Raw genomic sequence first — 20537 nt, forward strand, 5'->3', positions numbered from 1 at the left:
AAAATTTAAGAGATTCCCATAAATCTGAGCAATACTGCATTACATAAAGACTTATAGATGATTTCCTTTTTTGTTTTTAACCCTATAACTTCACGGAGCCCTTAAAGCATGAATACGCAATGTGAATTTCAGGAGATGGGGGTATGGTAAACAGCATATGCTACATGTAATTAACCTAAGAATCTTGCTTTTCGCAGACTCTCTCTTGGAAACGGCCTTCCATCAAAAACGCTTTAGGAAATAGTGCAGTAGACAATGCTCATTGCCAAAGCTGTTTTCCATATGTGAGTGGAAGAGTATTTGACCAAGGGTGGGAAGGCACACTGGTGGTCCTCGCTCTACAATACCGGGCGTAGATCTCGGGCTATCATTTGACCATCCAAATTTTCCATCTCTTTACCTGTAAATTCAGGAGTTCTAACTAGATCAACTCCTAAGGGATAGTTAGCTTGAAAGTTCCACAGTTTTAAGATTTGGTTGCCTAACCAGGATTCAGATCTCTCTAGAACAAACTGTTTAACATCTTCTATTCAGGGACTTTGGTTCTGTACTTTCTTTAAAAACTGAGCGACCCTAGGCTACATTTTATTCCTGGTGAATCATCTTGTGATGAACACCCTTTTGGCATAATTTGTATCTTAATTTGTATCACTCTCCCCTAAATTATGCTATCTACTTAGTATCAATTAAGATGTTGTGACATTAATTTGCCAGGACAGTTAGTGACTCAGCTTGATGGACGTTTGTTTTGGCATCTTCTCTAAGGTTATTTCTGAGGAATTTAAGGGCCTTTGGTCTACCAGTATCATAGAATCGATATCTCGATTCCATCCTCTCTTGAAAATTCTGCAGTCTAAAAAGAAGATTCATCTCTCATTGTGGTAATCCTTTCAGAGAAAATGAAAAATGGGCAAGTATTTCCCTCTAGAAAATGATGCTTCAAAATAGATGTAATTAAGTTTGAGAATTAAACATAGGAAAATAAGAAAATTTTTTAATCTTAATATTTTTATCTATACCTATAGAATTAGCCTCCAAGGGAAGTAAAAATGGCAACACTTATTTAAACTTCAATTTTTCCCAAGCATTCAGGAACAAATGAAGGAAAATGCTCTTTCTTTGGTTTCCAGAAGTACAGTAGGTCTCTTTCATCTATTATTATTATGACAATGTGATATGAATATACATGTAGCTCTTTCAGGAAATCTTTTAAGAACTTAAGGGGGTCCATTCCAAGTATGAGACCTACTGAGACCCTGAACTTCCTTTAAAGGGAACTACTTACTACTTTCAGTTCTTCATTTGGGAAATTTGTTTTGCCTCATCTGCATTCTGGGATCCTGGCCATGCAGTGGCAGAGAAGTCATCTATAGTCTGATGTTTAGCATATGAAACCCACACTTGGGCAAGTATTACGGAATCATCTAAGAAACTCTAGCATACTATGCAAATAAATTCATGTTATCTACTTTGTCGGAGTTGGGGGGCACTCTAGATAAAATAAGGACCCTATGAAGAAAATGTTGATATCGAAACTTGGCAAACTACAATACAAAGAAAGAATGTGGGGTTTTGCTATTCTATAACCCTTGTGAAGTTAGAGCAAATTAATCTAAAATTATTAGGTTTATTACTGATTTGGAATGAAAACAATGCTAAATTGCAACCAAGTAAGAATTTGGCAAGCTACTCATGAGTTTTATGATTTATATGGACTCATAACATTAACGCCTTGTGCACATTTAAATTTTATCATAGATATCACCACTGTTACAAATAAAAACTCTTCTAACCTCTACCAAGTAAACCCAAGATTCACTAAAGAATACTATTAAAATTACATATCCTGAGTCACCAGGGAACTGAGACGTATAATTCTGTTTTAATGGACAGCCTAAAACAACTACACTAAGGCACTTACCTTGTGGGCAAAATGGCCAAGTAATAAGCTGTCAGTAACTGAGGTATTTGCATCACTTTCCAAGATGTCAATTCCAAAATCTCTGCATGAATAAACTTGGAAGTTTTTCAGGTGAAGATTGCTACTTCTAAAAATCTATAAAATAACAGTATATGTTATAGCAAAGGTCTGAGGCTTGGTTTTTCTTGCAGACTTCCTATAGCTTCTTTAATTATTGATTAAGTATAAATAAGTATGCTATACCACATTTAAGCAGCTTTTGTCTATCAATATCTGTACAGACATCCCAAAGTTGCTGTGAGGTCAGCACGAACTAGTCCCCTTTGGTAACATCCCCTTTGTACATTTCATTTCTCCTCCTAATAACTGGCACATTAAAAAGGTCAATGTGAATGCTTCATGTATCTAAAATAAACTTGCAGTTGTCAAATCACACAAAATTAATGGAGAAAAACAGAGCAACCAAGAACTCCAGTACTTACTATTTTCCTCAGTGTAGTATATGTTAACTATTATCACAAGAAAATTATAAATATAAAATAAGTAATTCAGCATGACTACAGACTCAAAATATGTTATGTACATGTATATTTATGACAACTGGGGTAAGTGGGCCTAAATAGGGATCGAGTATTAACAAAATTAACTTGTTAGAGTTGAAAGAATCCCACTAGTTTGGAGGACAGAGCTCTTGATTTTGACCTAGCACTGATATTAACTAACTATATGATCTCAGGCAACACAGTGAACTTTTCCTGAACTTGAGTTCAGCCATCTTTTTTTTTCAATGTTTTATTTATTTGTTTTTTTGAGAGACAGAGAGAGAGAGCATGAGCAGGGGAGGGTCAGAGAAGGAGACACAGAATCTGAAGACAGGCTCCAGGCTCTGAGCTAGCTGTCAGCACAGAGCCTGTTGCAGGGCTCAAACCCACAAATGCGAGATCATGACCTGAGCTGAAGTCAGACGCTCAACCAACTGAGCCACCCAGGTGCCCCCAGCCATCTTTAAAATCAAGGTGGAGATCTGGACTAACAAATAACCTAATACAGCATTTCTTTATTTATTAAATAGGGTCATATTTACATTCATATCTTCAAGTGGAAGTTTCCTATTAAGACCAAAGTAGCCTTGTTTTATCATAGTATCGTGTTTCTACTTGTCAATCTGTCTTATGCTTGAATTTTCAAAAATCGAATAGCTTGCATATCCCATTATGTATGCACCAATAGCTTTTATAAAAGATCTTTGAAGACACAAAGGTTTATTTAAACAAAATAAGCATAATCTAAACTGTTAACTGGGCATGAATTGTGACCTAGTTATAGGCATCAGCCCAAGTCTTAGCAAATATACTCATATTCAAAAATGGCTAACACTTCACATTAGCTAGAGAACCTGGTAATTTTAAAAGAAAACAAACACACAGTAGTGAAAATCATCTATTTGTTGTGTGAATACTTTTCCTAATGTGCTCTCACCTCTCTCTCTCTTCTAAAATAATCATTTTGCATTTATGAGACATGGTGAGGAGAGGATATTCTTCTCTACTCTTCTTAACATACATGTTCTAAGGTCAGGAATATCTGAGTTGGGATCCAGCAATTCTTAGCCACATGACTACAGCAGGTGTTTTAAGCCCTACCCAGAAAGATTTCAGATATTCAAAAAACAGTGTAGTAATGATACAGTTCCCTCAAGGTTATTAAGATGATTAAATGAAAAATAGTAATATCAATATCACCAAGTAAATGTAAATCTGTTTATACACAATAGAAATTTTACCCAATGGAATCTTGTTCAAGTATCTTTATACCACCTACTCCTGTTCACTAACAATGGTAAGAATAGGAACTGTTACTATGAATCCACACAGATCCAGGCATCCTGATGAGCACCTATTAAACTCTCAAAACTAATGTATCCTTTAGGTGCAATTACTCTTTCCACTTTACGAAGAAAAATAATGGGATTCGCTCAATGTCATACAGGTAAGACTTGGCTACTTTCACTGAACATAATGTTTCCAGAGTTCATTCATGTTGTAGCATATATCAGCACTTCATGTCTTTTTTCTGGCTCTGTAATATTCTGTTGTATTGATATACCAGACTATATTTATCCATTTACCCAATGGTGAATATGTGGGTTATGTCCACCTTTTGGCTGTTATGAATAATGCTGCTATAGGCATTTGGTTATAGTTTCTCTGTGGATCTATGTTTCGTATCTCTCATATATTTAGGAGTAGAGTTTATTGATCATACGGTATCTTTATGTATAACCATTTGAGGCACTGCCAGACTGTTTTCTGAAGCTGCTAGACCACTTTAAATTCTCGCTAACAGTGTGTGAAGGTTCCAATTTTTCAACATCTTCATGATGGTTCTAGCCATCTTAGTGGGAGTGAAGTGCTATCTCACTGTAATTTTGACTTGCATTTCTCTAATAACTAATTATACCAAACATCTTTTATATGCTTTTGGTCATACGTGTATCTTTGGAGAATTATCCATTCAGATATTTTGCTCATTTTTTAATTGGGTTGTCTTTTTATTGTTGAGTTGTAGGAGTTCTTTATATATTCTAGATACAATTCCCTTACCAGATATATCATTTGCAAATATCATATCCCATTGTATAGGTTGTGCTTTCACTTTCTTGATGAAGTCCTTTGAACCACTAAAATGTTTAACTTTGATAAGTCCAACTTATCCATTTTTTTTGGTTGCTTCTTCTTTTGGTGTTATATCTAAGAATCTTTAACTAAATCCAGGGTCATAAAGATTTACTCCTTTGTTTTCTTATAAGACTTTTTTTTTTTATACTTTCTGTTCTAACGTTCAGGATTGTGATCCATTATTGAGTCAATTTTTGTAAGTAGTATGAGGTAAAGATCCAACTTCATTCTTTTGAGTTGCTCCAACACCATTTGTTGAGAAGACAATTATTTCCCCCACTGAATATTCTTGGCATCCTTATCAAAAATCAGATGAATGGATTTATTTTTGGACTCTCAACTCTATTCGACTCATCTATATTTCTCTTTGTGCCCATACCACACTGTCTTGATTATTATTACCTTATAATTTTTTTAAACAAGGAAGTATAAATCTCTCTTATTCTTTTGCAGGACTGTTTTGGTAGGAATCATTTTTTAAATTCCCTATCATGTTAATTTTACTTCACTCTCCTCATAAAGGTGAAGTCCCAAAAGCATTTCCATTGTTTGAACTTTTTAATTAATTAAATCTGAGTGTACAGCAGTTTCATCTTTAAGGATTGGGGCTTTCTTTTCATGGGTTTACCACTTATGACTATAGAACTTGAGAAAACGGATTTTAATGATTGCCTTCTAATATTCTCATTCTATTAGGTTATTTCCTTTAAAATAGGGCTGTTCAAGGGCATGAAGACAGAGTATAAGTCTCTGTAAGGCATGAATTGCTTCTCGGTAAGAGGGCACTCAATCAATGTTTCTACTGGATTTGTCACCACTATACTCATAATGTTTATTGGAAACAAAGTACTGTGTAAAGTTAAATAAGAAAAAAACACTAAACACAGTTGAGATTCTTCCTGTTAGCTACCCTAATTATATATTTTTGGGCTTTCCCCATCCACAGTTGTCCTTCTCTGGTAGGATATGTGAAATAAATGTCTAGCTTTCTTAATGTAATTTAATTATATGTTTTTATTCTACTTCCTAAATGCCCTGTAAACATACTTCTTCATCTATGTATCTTAGGCTCTAGATTGCTAAGTGGCAGAGATCAAGTGTATGTAATTTTCTTTGTGTAGCCCCAAATAGTGACCCTAGCTAATTTTGCTTATTGCTTTTAAGAGTGAGCATCCAAAGCTTTTTTATAAGAAATCACTATGGTAATGAAAAGTGAGTGATTGAACACAAACTTTTTCCCTTTTGAGGAAATTAGAAGAAAATATGGCTCATTGATAAAGGTAAGAATGGTACCTTAAGCTGGAATTTTTGTATTGCAGGGATTAACAGCATTTTTTTAAAAAATGAAGCGTGCATTTTTCAGGATATTAAGGTACAACATTAAGGCACAACATTTTGGGTCTGAATTCTGTACCTGCCTGTGACCTTTGGGAAATCCTTTTACTTTCTGACCCTTAATTTTTTATCTCTAAATATTCATTGGAGGGGGAAAATGGATGACCTCTATGATCTCTCCTGCTTGTAAATCTCTATGATTCTATTGTTCTCTATTAGTGTTGCTAAAAAGTCACCATAGAGGAAATGACTTGACCCTGGTTTAGTGAGTAGGAATTCATTCCTTTGATAACTTTTCCACACATCTATGATGCTGTTTGCCCCATAAAACTATGGTAATGTTGCAGTGGCTCCCATACTATCCTCATTTAAATAGAGATATATAATACATAATCATGAGAAAACAAATGACAATTTAATAAAAAACTAACACAGCTTACCTGGGCACCACCTCCGCTTCCCCACACTGTGAAGTTCTGGAACAGTGTGGGGCCCTTGTCAATATCCCAAGGTGGCTGAAACTGAGGATATATAAGGAGACCACACCTCAAAAGCAAAACAAAGAATGAAAATCAGCCACTTTCTATGTTTCAAATGCCCCACTTTTTCACATTAGAAAATAAAATGAAGGTAATGAATAATGAGAGTGGAGACGAGGCCCTTGACCCCTTTGTCCCATCTAGCTTTGTCCATCCCTCAGCCTTTCCTCTCTGTTGCCCTCCATGACCTGCTCTTGAATCTCAGGAGGTGCAGACTACCATCATCCTAGTCTGTTCTGCCAGCCTCTTTCTAGGCTTACCCCTCCCTAGGAGTCTGGATACCTGTGCCTTGTCTATCAGAACATGCTAGAAAGTGAACACCAACACCCTTCTCCCTCCAACTTTTGTTCTTCTTGAAATGTTCTAGCTTCACAGTATTCTGGTTACCTTCTTTTCTCACACTACAGGACTTCTGATAGCTCTTTTGTAAAACTTCATAATCTTCATGATAAATTCATGGCATATGTGCTAATCCTAGCTTCAGATGGCACTTCAGCATGGCATGGCAATTGTTCTTAATTCTAATTCCACTCTTCTGTCACTGTCCATCATAGCAGTATTCCTATACTATTATTATCATAATTCTTTATAGGTATCAATTCTTGAGTTCATACCATATTCTGGGTGTTCTCTTATGTACATTACATGAGTCATCTCTAAATACCACATCAAACTTTTGGTGTAGAAGTAAAATTTTACAAATGATGGGCCTGACTCTTAAAGAACAACAACAACAAAACCAGTGTTCTAGAAGTAAAGTCAAAATTTGAATTAGGGCCTGACTCTGAAGTCTGCTTTTTCCCCATGTTTCCACCATATTTCCCAGCTCCTGGCAGATGATCTTACTTCAATGTACCCAGGACATTGAACAAGTCCCCTTCCACCTTACAGAGAACACATCACAGGTAAAGAGCCTCTTCCCAAAGGCTCCTTACCCCACTCTGCTCCTGATACCAGATACTCCTGCTTTTTGGCTGTTCCTAATCTTTTGGCACTTTAATTGCTCTATGAATTCTTCTCTGGGTACAAAAAATGCACTCTTTCTTGCTGCACTCTCAAGTGACTTCTCTGTCACTTTCTTTCCCTTCAACACCAAACTTTTATGATCCCAAATGCTTTCACAGGCGCATCATCATATCTCACATGGATGTCCCAGATTACACCCTCTCTGGGAAGGTTGTATGAAAAAAGTTCAATCATTAGTCTTACACCCAAATTATAGATGAATTTCCCCAAGGTTACCTTGTACAAGAATGTGCAATATTCTCACTAAAGGAGAGAAGTGGAGCTTGTGATGTCTGGCTGGTCACAAGATGAAAAAAGTAGCCCAAACCAGCAATATACACCCTGTTTCCCTATAGAAATTAAGGATAGTTAAATAATGGTTATTCCAAATACAATGAAGTTGCCAGAAAGAAAGATTCTTCTATGTGTGTATTCTGCCTTTTTATTTACCTTCTTATGAAATATACGGACACTTTCATGGATTCACTATCTCTTCACAGACCGCCATCTTTCCCCCACCCTGCCTCACCCCAGGGATCAGAAATATTCTCATTTTTCTTCCTCCATGTAGCTCAGCTAGACTCGAATTTGCCCACGTTAATATGTGCTATATCATGTTAAAGTGTTCTTGCAAGTTTCCATAGTGAGAAATTACTTTGTCATCAATCCAAGCCCTCCTCTTTGGTGTACACAACAGTATATAGGGGCAAAGGCATACCTTAAAGCCAAGTCTACACAAAGTGTCCTTTCCAATCCTTTAAGCTAATCAAAAATTTGGCTATGGGCTGAAGTTCTAGCTATGCCTTAGTTCTGAGACATGGTATCTGAGTTCAAATATATCTTGAATCTCCTCAATGTACTCTTCTGTTTAGATTATTTTAATCACCTTAATATTTCTTTGTAGGATTTCCTAAATAATTTGATGTATTTTATAAGTTCATATAAAACTTAAATTCTCCATTAGACCATATGAGTTTTGGGCTATAATTCTGATCAAACTGAACACAATGGATTATCTTTACAAACTTGATAAGGTACCTGCAATATAATCATCACAGTGTAATATAATTTAAAAGGGAGAAGAAAACTAACTCCATAAAAAGTTTATTATTGTACCTGAGGACTCTTCGTTGGCCTACCCAATGTTCACAAAAATGGTTACTTTATTTCCAACATTTTATTTTATTCTTTTTTTAGAGACAGAAGAAAACATGCATTCAAGCAAGCATGGAAGCAAGGGAGGGGGCAGAGGAAGAGAGACCAAGACGGGGAGAGAGGGGGAGAGAGGGGGAAAGAGGGAGAGAGAGAGAGAGAGAGAGAGAGAGAGAGAGAGAGAGAGAGAGTGAGTCTTCAGCAAGTTCCATGCTTAGCTTAGAGCCTGACATGGAACTTGATCTGGGATCATGACCTGAGCCAAAATCAAGAGTCAGAGGCTCAACTGACTAAGCCACCCAGGCACCCTTGTTTCCAACATTTTAAAATCAGGAGACTTGATATAAAAATTCGGACTTTCAGTTTTTGAACAATATTGAGCCCAAATTCCTGTGGGGTAGCCATGAACCAGCTGGAGCTAAGAAACCTGCCTTCTTGGATTATGGTTATTTTGTCTTAGACCCTGCCCTTTCTGCTTCATTTATGATACTAGCCCAGCCCTTATGGGTATCTGAATTTGCAACCCCTAATGTCAGGCAGTGAAGTAAATGGTATGTTGGCTGTTCTATGTTTCAGGAAGAGGGAAGAAGGGCCAATGGACCAAACTGCTGAAATACTTCCTATGCAATTGTGTGCACCCTTTCTCTCTCAGTTTGAGAGGCAGGTCTGAGGCCAAAATGCTCATTTCTACCTAGAGAAACAAAGTCAAGAAATAGGCTCCTCAGCCTGCCTCAGGCCTACAGGGACAAAGGAAGTTCCAGTGGATTCCACATGGTTCATCCCTGATCACTAGTGGGTTTGACATGGCCTGGCTGGTATCACAATAAGAAAGCTGGAGTGTCCCTCTGTGAGCAACTCATTTCCTGGGAGCACGTGTTATGGGCCTAGGACAGTTCAACTTGAACACTGGCATCAGGTCATAGAAGGGATAATGTAAAGCAAAGGGGATTGTGATGCTGTGTGACCCAATAAGGCATTAAATGTCATTCTAAAAAACAATATGTCAGTGCCACAGTTACTCTATACAGGGTTCGGTGAGACTGTCCTGTCCTATGAATGTCTTGTTAAACAGTTCTTAAACTTCAGTGTGCATGCAAGATAGAGTAACTTTTAGCAAATGAAAAAGACAGAAGCCCAGTGAGATTTATATTTCAGACTAAAAACACTGTTTTTAATTAGTGTATCTCAAATATTGTATGAGATATACTTTACTAAAAATTTATTAGTTATATTTCTAAGATTTAAATTTAGCCATGTATACTGTATTTTGTCTGGAAACCCTAAGCTGAGGTGTACGAAATACAGAACCCTAGGCCCCACCACTAGATATTCTGACTTAGCAAGAGCTGATGGTTATGGTGAAGGGTGGGAAGACAGTATTCTGCACTTTTGAGCACCAGAGATGGTTCCAATATAGGTGATCTTTTGAGCCTATTTTGAGAACTACTTCTCTGGAGGTGACTGAGATACTAACAGTGTACTCTTCAGTCATCAGGGCTCCAGGAGATGTTCAAAGAGAAGAGAGACACTGCAAAGAATTCACTTCCTGATGATTTTGCCATGAGCTGCCTTGGGAGCCCAAGGTACGCGGAAGCCCTGGTAGAAAACTGGAGGAGGATAGAGACCTAGACAATAAGGGTTGGAATCTGTTACCAGATACCCACAAAAAGATTATCTAACTCAGTGCAAGTTATATTTGTATTGAATTTTTCTTTTCCTTAGAAATAATTATCCTTTTTTAATTTAGAACCAAATGTGATAATAATACTCATGGTAAAGATTTCTAAAGAAGATGCTACTACCCAGGTACCAGATTTTAGTCTCCTTTACCTTCAGAAAAATTCTGAATTATGTATTATTATTGAAATTTCACAAAGAAATTGCATCTTGGAGATGTTGAGTAACTTCCTCAAAGTCACAGAGCTAATAACTCAGAGCCAACTCAATTCATGTCCAAACCTAGAAGTGTCAGAGATTATAGGCTAGAGAAATGAAGGCAATACCCAGAATCAGGATGCCAAACAGCAGGGCACAAGTGAAGAAATGGTAATAGTAGGATGCAATGCAAAATCATGTCACCAGGTCAAAGGCAGAACACTTTCCAATAGTGGCTAAAATATACTGAGCAACATTCTTTGCAGAAGTCAATGTATCATGGACATTTGAGTGTGAGAAATTCTAGAGAGAAATTAACTTTCCAAATAAACTAGCTCCTTGAAATATTTATCTGTGATCATCAGAAAAGAGTAAGTTAACCCTCAGACACCAGGTAAAACCTGATGGGCAAGACTGGAGTACTGTTTACTATTGCTACATGAATACAGGTTTCCTCAAAGTTGGACAGCCTTTTTCAGTTCAGATTTAACTAAAGAGTTGTTCTGTTCACACCAAAATTCCAGACCATATAAAACCCCTTCCACTCCCATCAAATGGAAAAATGGCATGCTCAGGTCAGAGGGCACAGAGACATATGCGTGAGGATGTGAGGTAATTCCCACTAGCTGGAAGGAAAAAAACATTTTGAAGAGTATCTTCAAGGAAGATGAGGGGTCTGAAACTCCAGCATTAAGAGACTGAGCATTAGAAAGGCATAGACATGAAGTTAATGAGGACTGGCTACTGACAAAAGGTTTTTGAACAACAAACATTGACATTCCAGGAGTATATTCCCATGATTCATCACTTACATATAATCCCTAGTGCTCATCTCACCTTGTGCTCTCCTCAATGCACATCACTCATCCCCTCAACCCGCAAAGTCCATCAACCCTCAATTTGTTCTCTGTCTCTTATGGTTTGCCTCCCTCTCTGTTTGTAACTTATTTTTTCTTCCCTTCCCCTCTGGTCTTCTGTTGAGTTTCTCGAGTTCCACATATAAGGGAAAACATATCATAACGGTCTTTTTGTGACTGACTTATTTCACTTAGCATAATACACTCCAGTTCCATCCACCTTGTTGTATATGGCAAGATTTAGTTCTTTTTCATTGTCGAATAGTATTCCATTGTGTGTGTGTGTGTGTGTGTGTGTGTGTGTGTGTGTGTGTGTGAGAGAGAGAGAGAGAGAGAGAGAGAGAGAGAGAGAGAGAGAGAGAGAGAGAGAGAGACATCTTCTTTATTCATTCATCAGTAAATAGACATTTGGGCTCTTTCCATAATCTGGCTATTGACAGCACTGCTATAAACTTTGGGGTACATGTGCTCCTAAAAATCAGCACTCCTGCATCCTTTGGATAGATTCCTAGTAGTGTTATTTCAGGGTTGTAGGGTAATTCTATTTTAATTTTTTGAGGAACCTCCATGCTGTTTTCTAGAGTGACTACCCCAGTTTGCATTCCCACAAACAATGCAGAGGGTTCCCCTTTCCTCCGTATCCTCACCAACATCTGTTGGTGCCTGAGTTGTTAATTTTAGCCACTCTGACAGATGTGAGGTAATATCTCAGTGTGGTTTTGATTTGTATTTCCCTGATGATAAATGATGTTGAGCATCTTTTCATGTGTCTGTTAGCCATCTGGATGTCTTCTTTGAAAAAGTGTCCATTCGTGTCTTCTGCCATTTCCTTACTGGATTATTTGGGTTTGGGGTGTTGAGTTTGGTAAGTTCTTCATAGATTTTTGATTCTAACCCCTTATCTTATAAATCATTTGTAAACATCTTCTCCCACTATAGACACTGTAAGTTAGCTAACTTGACAATAAATAATTTTTCTTAAAAAAAAGATTGAGATTGTCATCAATGTCTACTGAACACTAATGCATGCAGTAATGAATATGGATGTTAGGACAGGACACAAGCACAGGGTTGGAACTGAATGAGGAAGTTCTGGCCTGCTCAAGGGCAAAAGTCTCTGTCACAGCCTTTCATATGGCGCAAGGAGTTTTACTCCATTCTGAGTAAAGAAGGACCAACAGTAGAGACTCCAAGGATATCTTTTACTTGTAGCTGCTCTCTATCCTTTGGTTGAGTAAACTCATTTTAGCACATAGGTTCAGTCATTATAGACTAATACTTTAGTGACTCTACTTCCTAAATGAAAGGAGTTTAGGTAATATTAAAGGTAGCTCTCTGAACCCAGAGCCCACTGGCAGTCATTAGATAGCAGTATTCCCTACAGAAAGGGACTTTCAAAAGCCTTGTCCTCTCTGGATGTGCCACATGTTCCACTAGGAACACACACACACACACACACACACACACACACACACACACACACACGTAAAGTTAATATGGAATAAAAACTCAAACAAGTTATCCTAAAACCAGCAAGACTCAACTTCTGCCTCATGTGAGAAGAAGGGCCAATCCCCCAGTGATCTAGGGCCTGGAGCTCTTCTTCTGCCTCTGGGGAAGCATAAGTGAGACCAGAGTTAACGGAGACTGGAAGCCTGGCCAATAGGCAGCAGCGAGGACCTGAGCGAGGAGCCAGCACATGCTGACACAACCACAGTGCTGTTTCCTTAACTTTAGCTTGTTATTCACTGTGTGCCCAAAGGCTCTCTCATCCTGGGTATTTGTAATTAGCCAGCCGTTCCTCATTTTTCACTCAGTTACAGAATGTTTTCTTTCTTTGCGGAGTAGTGGCCCCTTTTCTCCTGTACTTCATTATTTAGGACTCTGAGCATTTCTCCAATTTCCTGAGGCCATTTAAAACTCTAATCACATGTCTCACCTACCACATGGAACTCAGCACAAGTGACTTTTGGCCATCATGGAATATGAAGTTGAATTACTATTCAAGATCGCAACATGACTTCAGGAAACCTGAGCCTGCCCTAAGACTTCAATCATCTTGGGGTGGCATAGTCCAGAGCAGTGGACCAGGAATGCCGCTGTATAGAGCACAGACTCTTGCAACAAAGAATAGTGCCCAAGGGGTGCCTGGGTGGCTCAGTCAGTTAAGCTTCCAACTAGATTTCATAGGATCAAGCTCTGCATCAGGCTCTGTGCTGACAATATGGAGCCTCCTTGGGATTCTCTCTCAACCTCTCTCTCTGTCCCTTTCCTGCTCACTCACTCTCTCTCAAAATAAATAAACTTTAGAAAAAAAGAATTATAGCACCCAAAATACTAATACTACCATGACTGAGAAACCTGATCTTGACTGGTGCTAGGTGTTACTGAAATAACTCACTATCCAGTAGACCATCTCCAAATTTTGATGGAAAGACCAACATTTGTATTTTTAAAACATTCAAATCTGGCATTAGGCATTTCAAAAAAGAACACTTATTAGCATCAAATCCAGCTATATCAATTCCTTCCTCATGCTAGAAAACAGGATGTGCACTTATGATTCTCAGCCTCAGAAAGAACCACTGTGGCTGGGCTGGCAAATACAAGTGCCCAATATACCTCTTCAGCCCTCACAAAAACACAAGGAAGTAACATGGCTACTGATTCTGTTATGATTACACAACTGGCACCCTCCTCAGAGAAGTCCATGTGAAGTTCCACCTTCCACACAGCCTGTACGGTGGGTGATGTCTCTAGCACATGTGTGAGCCATGGGGAAGCCCATGAGTACATAAGCACTAAGAATTAGGGAATGGGAACTTCTTAAATCCCCACCTTTTCTGCAAGTATATAAACAATGAGAAAGGGACATCTCACTTGGACATACACCTCTATTTCATTACCAATGAAATGCTCATTCATTACCAAGACTCTCCTAGGAGGGAAAAGATTCAAATATTTCAAGAATATATCCCAAGGATTACATCCATATTTATCACCTTTGCCAGACAGGTGCTCAGAGAGTACGTATTTTGAGCAAACGAATAGATTTGTAGAATCACCTGCCCTACTATCATTAGCATTTATGGAACATCTGGGTGAACATATATAAATATAAATGCTTTCCAAGTGCATTTTTAGTTGGGCAGAATATTGTAACTTTGGTCTTCTGTTAGCTGGTAAGCCTCACTTTTCTCATAAAAGAAGCCCTTGAACAGTCAGATCACATTACTTCCCAGCCCTTTTTAGTCTCCATTCCAATTGGGTATGCTACAAATGATTCATGAGGAAAAACCACACATTTATGCAGGCAGCCGGCGGCTTGTGGGGAAGGGTTTAAGGCAAGCAGGGAATTTTGTGTGGAAATCAATTCTTTGCGGAAGTCAATGTATTATGGACATTCAAGCAAGAGAAATTCCAGAGAGAAATTAACTGCCCAAGTAAGCCAGCTCCTTGAGGTGTGCATCTATAATCACTAGGAAAAAAAAAAGTGAGTTAACCCTTCAGGCAGCTCTTAAATATACATTAGCTATTGAGTGGGGAGAGCTAGAGAACTGAAATTGGCCTTTAAACACAGAATTCCTTACAAAATTGATTCACAAACCAGAACAAATTCCCCTCAAATTAAATGGATGTGTCCAAAGGGCTTGTCTCAGGGTTTTTCCACGGACTATCCTAAACAGGAGTCTGGTCATGGGAAATTTCCAGTGCCCACATAAACATGGGACACTCGAGAGCTCTGGAGGTGAACGGTCCCTTGCTATTTGAGAGCAAAGACTTTCCAGCCTGAGGTTGACACAGGTTATGTCTACTGAAAAGATGGAGCAATGGAGCCTCTGGACAGATAGCAAGAAATCCCCATAAACAGAGTCACAGACTCAGATGCTAGAGGGTCAAGGGAAGGTACCCCAGAACTGGAATACTCTAAAGGCCACAGGTGAAGCATGGAAGGACCACCACCAATCTGTTTTTGAAAAGCATGGCAAAGGCCTATGTAAGAAGCATTCAGAGGAATACCACAAGTGCCGCAGGGACTCAAGCAGAAATAGCATGCTTGGATATCCTATCACTAGCAAGAAGACACAAAGCTCAGTTTTGCTTCGCAGAGAGATTGTCCCAGGGTCGGCTTAGTGGCAGCCTGGGCAGGGAGGCAGGCAGAGCACCTTGGCTATGGAAGCTAAAAAGAAATAGCACACTTGAAATGCCCTTGTCCCATGCAGGGCTGCAGATGAGTGAACTGTCGAGTTGGCTGACTAGAAGCCAAGGTGAATTCCATGTACTGTGGCGGAGCATTTGGTCCTAGGCTCTGGGTCAGGGAAAACTGGGAATGATATGTATCCATAAATCACTGCAGACATTTAAGGACCAAATGTTTCTTCCCTGCCTGCCCGCCAGGCCAGAGATTTCAAGGTCAGACTCCTGTACATGAGAGGAAGAGTTTAGGCTATCAGAATTGGTTTTCCAGCCACTCCGATTAAGTCACCTTCTTCAAGTCCAAATAAGGGCTTTACTTTAGTTAATACTTTGTCCCAATGTCAACTTCCTGGTTTGGATATTGCTATAGTGATAGTTGATCTGGTGACAGCTATGGTTATGATATTACTGAGAGATATGGCAATGGTTATGACTATGGCATCACTGAGGGAAACTGGGAAGGGCCCACAGGAACTCACGGTTGTGTTTTTGCAACTTCTTCCAAACCTAAATCATTTCAGAGTTAAGAGCTTTAAAAAATCCCAATAAATCACACAAATACAACTACTTTAAAAAAATATTTCACCAGGAGCACCTAGGTGACTTGGTTGGTTAAATATCGGCTTTTGATTTTGGCTTAGGTCATCATGACCTCATTCTTCATGAGTTTGGACCCTGCATCAGTCTGTCAGCACAGAGCCTGCTTGGGATTCTCTCTCTCTTCCTCGATCTCTGCCCCTCCCTCAGTTGCACATACATGCTCACTCTCTCTCTCTCTCACAATAAATAAACTTTTAAAAAATACATATTTTTGACAAACTGCAAGAAAACTTAAAAACAAAGCAGAAGAAAAGAAAACAAAAACTAAACACACACAAGACTTGACTACCTTCCCTTTAGGGGTAGTCAGGCCCTTAACTACTCACATAGCAGGACACAGAAGCTACTACCTATTAAACAGCTCTTCAGAGGACACAAATGTCTCTCTCCTGAATACCAGAACCACACTAGAAGAGAGCAGGTTTTTCTACCACATCTCTTCCTGTTCCATGCATCTCACACACACACACACACACACACACACACACACACACACACAATTATTATTTTAGCTTCTTTATCATTCCGTTGTCAGACTTTTTCTAAAATATATTTTTTCAAAATTCTCTGTGTACCATCCACATAGGATACACTTAATAAACATGAACTTAGTGCTTGCTCAGTGACAGAAATGGCCTCCATTGACCTTAAGGGTCAAGAGGAGTTCATAATTTTTAACTTTTGCCACATGCACCCAGTTATCATCTATATCCTTAGAGGTAATGTCCTCTAGACAAAAAAAAAAAAAAAAAAAAAAAGAGACAGCAGAGCAGAACACCAGTTAGCACACAGCAAAACAAACAAACAAAACAAAACTGGAGGGTGCTGTGCCAAATTTAGCCCTGAGAGATAAGTCCCACAGGATTTAAATGCTGCCCCAGATTAAACATCTTAGTTTTCAGTCATCAAAATGATTGTGGTATCTTGGAACCTATTATTTACTTGTCTCTTTCCTCTCTTCACTCTTTGAGTATGGAGTTATACTTACATTCATTCATTACATCCAATTAGTTTTTTACTGAGCAACTAGTATGTTTCAGACAATTGGGGTCTAAAAGTTGATAAGCTAATGAAAAGAGAACTGCAGAATTTTAAGGTTATCAAAGATGAAAGTTCCAGGAATGCACCTAAGGAATACGTCTTAAGAACCTGAGCTACCAGCTTAAACTAAAACCTCATTCTCAAAACATATACATTGTATTTTTTAAATTCTTGTAAAGTAGATTGAAGTAAATGAATAGAAATAGCAAGCATCTACTGGGAAACAAACAACTTGCTTGGGAGTCCATTTTCTCATTGCTGACTGGGTACTGTTCACAGGTCTGCCAAAGCTCAGGTGATGCATCAGCTTTTTAGATGGCCCTCTGGTACTCTGCACCCAACACCAATACAATGATTCCAGCAGACAAGTGGCCAGGACACTTGCCCAAGGTACCGTGTGCCACTCAGTGAAGCAAAGGTAGATGGAAAGCACTCCTGACTTTAATGCAGGACTTAGTCACACTCCAGTCCCATGCAGGAAGACAAACTGGACAACGCTCCCCTGGGTATTTCGATGCAGTAAAGCTATGCTGTCTGAGACAGTGTACAAAAACAGAGCTCTTTAGGCCTCAAAGCTGCAGGTGTAACTGCACAACAAGCCCCATGATCACCAACAAGTTAAACGCTGCTCTTGTTGTTCTAGGTCTAGAGTTTGGTTTCTTTCAGTTGAAGCAGTTCTGCCTCCTTTCCTTAGCGGCATATTGGCTGCCCCTATTAGGCACCTAAAATGGTGTGTAAGTGCTGTGCTTGTAATAAACGTAATTAAGAGTCTGGAGGAAGGTTGAGGAGATAACCATGACTTTTACTGGGGGTTATTCAGCTGAAAGTAATTAAAAACAGATGATCAGGGAGAGAGGGAGGGAGGGAGGGAGAGAGATGGAGAGAAGGATCGAGATTGATTCATTCTCTGGGTTCTCCAGAAATCTGGCATAATTGTCATGACACAACAAATGTTCATCCTAGAAGACGGAGGCCCCTAACCCTTCAGGGGAGGATCCATAGGAAGAATTATTAAAAGGAGAATCTAGGGGCACCTGGGGGCTCAGCCGGTTAAACAGCCAACTCTCGATTTTGACTCAGGTCATGATCTCACAGTTCATGAGTTTGAGCCCTGAGTCAGACTCTGCCCTGGCAGCAAGAAGCCTGCTTGGGATCCTCTGTCTCCCTCTCTCTCTGCCCTTGCCCTACACTTGCTCACTCTCTCACTCACATGCGCGCTCGCTCTCTCACTCACTCTCTCTCTCTCAAAATAAATAAATAAACTTTTGAAAAGTTTAAGAAAGGGAAAACTAAATGGCCTTTCCCCTACTCTGATGTAATTCTTCTTTCACAGATCTGTGGTTAAACTGTACTCTAAAAAATTAATTTCTTAAAGTGTTTGGGGAGAAATTTGCCAAGAAAAAGTAACAGTAGTTGTACAAAACAATAGCATAAAACAGGTCATCAGAGTGTTCTTTGTCTTGGAATCTCACATGATTTCATATACCTCATGACATTGCTGACCCTTCGTTATGAATACTTTTAAAGGGCGAAAACATATGGGGCCCCAGGGTGGCTCAGTCTGTTAAGCGTCTGACTCTTGATGTTGCTCAGGTCATGATCTCACTGTGATCTCACTGTTCGTGTGATTGAGCTTCATGTCGGGCTCTGTGCTGACAGCACAGAGACTGCCTTGGATCCTCTCTCTCTTTCTCTCTCACTGTCTCTCTCTCTCTCTCTCTCTCTTTCTGCCCCTCTCCTGCTCATGCTCCTTCACGCTCTCTCTCAAAATAAATATTCAAAAAGGGCAACAATATGACATTAATATAGTAAGATAATGAAGACTTAATAAGTAATTATTATTGGAATTGAGACAAAAATCAGCAACCACGGCAAAGAGCTTAGGAAGATACTGTAGTTTGCATTAATTGAAATGACCAGAAAATAACCAATATTTACTTTGTTTTGCTACCCTGCAGATATTGCTTCAAAGAATGTTCACAGGAATTCAGAGGGAAATGATTACATTTATTCTAAAGCACCTGTTTAACATAAAAATTATAAAGTTGTTTCTTGATACCAGTGCCCAACAAGTAAACATTTTATACCATCCGACTGCCGCTGCCACTCCCAATAACTTTTGGAGTGAATTTTATGGCCTCTCGGCTCTGCCCTTCCTGGGAGAACTAAAGATTTTACCTCTACAACGTTGGTGGGATTGCGGATATAGATGCCAGATGGTGTCAACATTTCAGGACTGGAGAGTCCCTCGGTGCCAGAAACACTGATGATCACATTGTTTCTTATTATATTTCCCTGTTCTGGCCAACCTAATTTAAGAAAAGATAAATCAAACCCAGGGAAGTCACAAATATAATGAAAACTTACATAACTCGATGGTCTTGCTTTTATGAATACACATTACAGTTTACATAATGCACACATAAATATATTTTTTTTAATTTTTAATGTTTATTTATTTTTGAGACAGAGGTAGACAGAGCATGAGCAGGGGAGGGGCAGAGAGAGAGGGAGACACAGAATCTGAAACAGGCTCCAAGCTCTGAACTGTCAGCACAGAGTCCAACGTGGGACTCGAACCCATGAACTGAGAGATCATGACCTGAGCAGAAGTCAGATGCTTAACTGAGCAACCCAGGCACCCCTAAATATATATATTAAGAAAACATTCAGTATGTTCCACAAATTTTGCCATCAGGCCCATCAAACATATGACAATTTAAATGAGATGCAATGGATTTAAAAGCAATTTCCATACTTACCAATTTTTCTTTCAGGAGTAGCCTTCCAAGAGATATATCTTGTGTCCATGTCTGGACCTGAGAACAAAAGGTCATGTTACTTCATTCAGCACATTTCATGCTCCTGAGGAAACGGAGAGATATGGCAACACTAGTTCTTCTTTTGGGTGCACTGTATTTTAAATTTGTTTTTGTGTTTTTACTCTATGAACCAGACAAAAAGAAACAGATTATATGGGCTTTTAAGTTCTAGAGTGTCATAGTGAATCAGAAGTTTATTTTATTTTATTTTTTTCCATAATATTTTATTGTCAAATTGTTTTCCATACAACACCCAGTGCTCTTCCCCTCAAGTGCCCTCCACCATCACCACCACCTGTCTTCCCCCCTCCCCCCTCCCCCCAACCCTCAGTTCATTCTCAGCTTTCAACAGTCTCTCAAGTTCTGCATCCCTCTCTCTCCCCAACTCTCTCTCCCTCCTCCGTTCCCCCTGGTTCTCCATTAGGTCTCTCTTGTTTTCCTGCTAGACCTATGAGTGCAAACATATGGTTTCTGTCCTTCTCTGCCTGGCTTACTTCACTCAGCATGACACCCTC

The 20537-nt window shown here is 39.1% G+C and overlaps 1 protein-coding gene across 1 annotated transcript in view; it reads right to left on the reverse strand.

Moving 5' to 3' along the window:
* PKHD1 (PKHD1 ciliary IPT domain containing fibrocystin/polyductin) overlaps window positions 1-20537 on the reverse strand; it is a 466767-nt gene that overhangs the window by 246168 nt on the left and 200062 nt on the right. The window contains exons 41-45 of the mRNA XM_029945445.1: window positions 19963-20019; window positions 19379-19509; window positions 7716-7828; window positions 6375-6480; window positions 1922-2056 (exon numbers count right to left, since the gene is read on the reverse strand). Coding sequence (XP_029801305.1) covers window positions 1922-2056; window positions 6375-6480; window positions 7716-7828; window positions 19379-19509; window positions 19963-20019 — 542 coding nt within the window. The remainder of the gene's footprint in view (window positions 1-1921; window positions 2057-6374; window positions 6481-7715; window positions 7829-19378; window positions 19510-19962; window positions 20020-20537) is intronic.

Source organism: Suricata suricatta, chromosome 7, assembly GCF_006229205.1.
Source record: "Suricata suricatta isolate VVHF042 chromosome 7, meerkat_22Aug2017_6uvM2_HiC, whole genome shotgun sequence".
Taxonomy (NCBI): Eukaryota; Metazoa; Chordata; class Mammalia; order Carnivora; family Herpestidae; genus Suricata; species Suricata suricatta.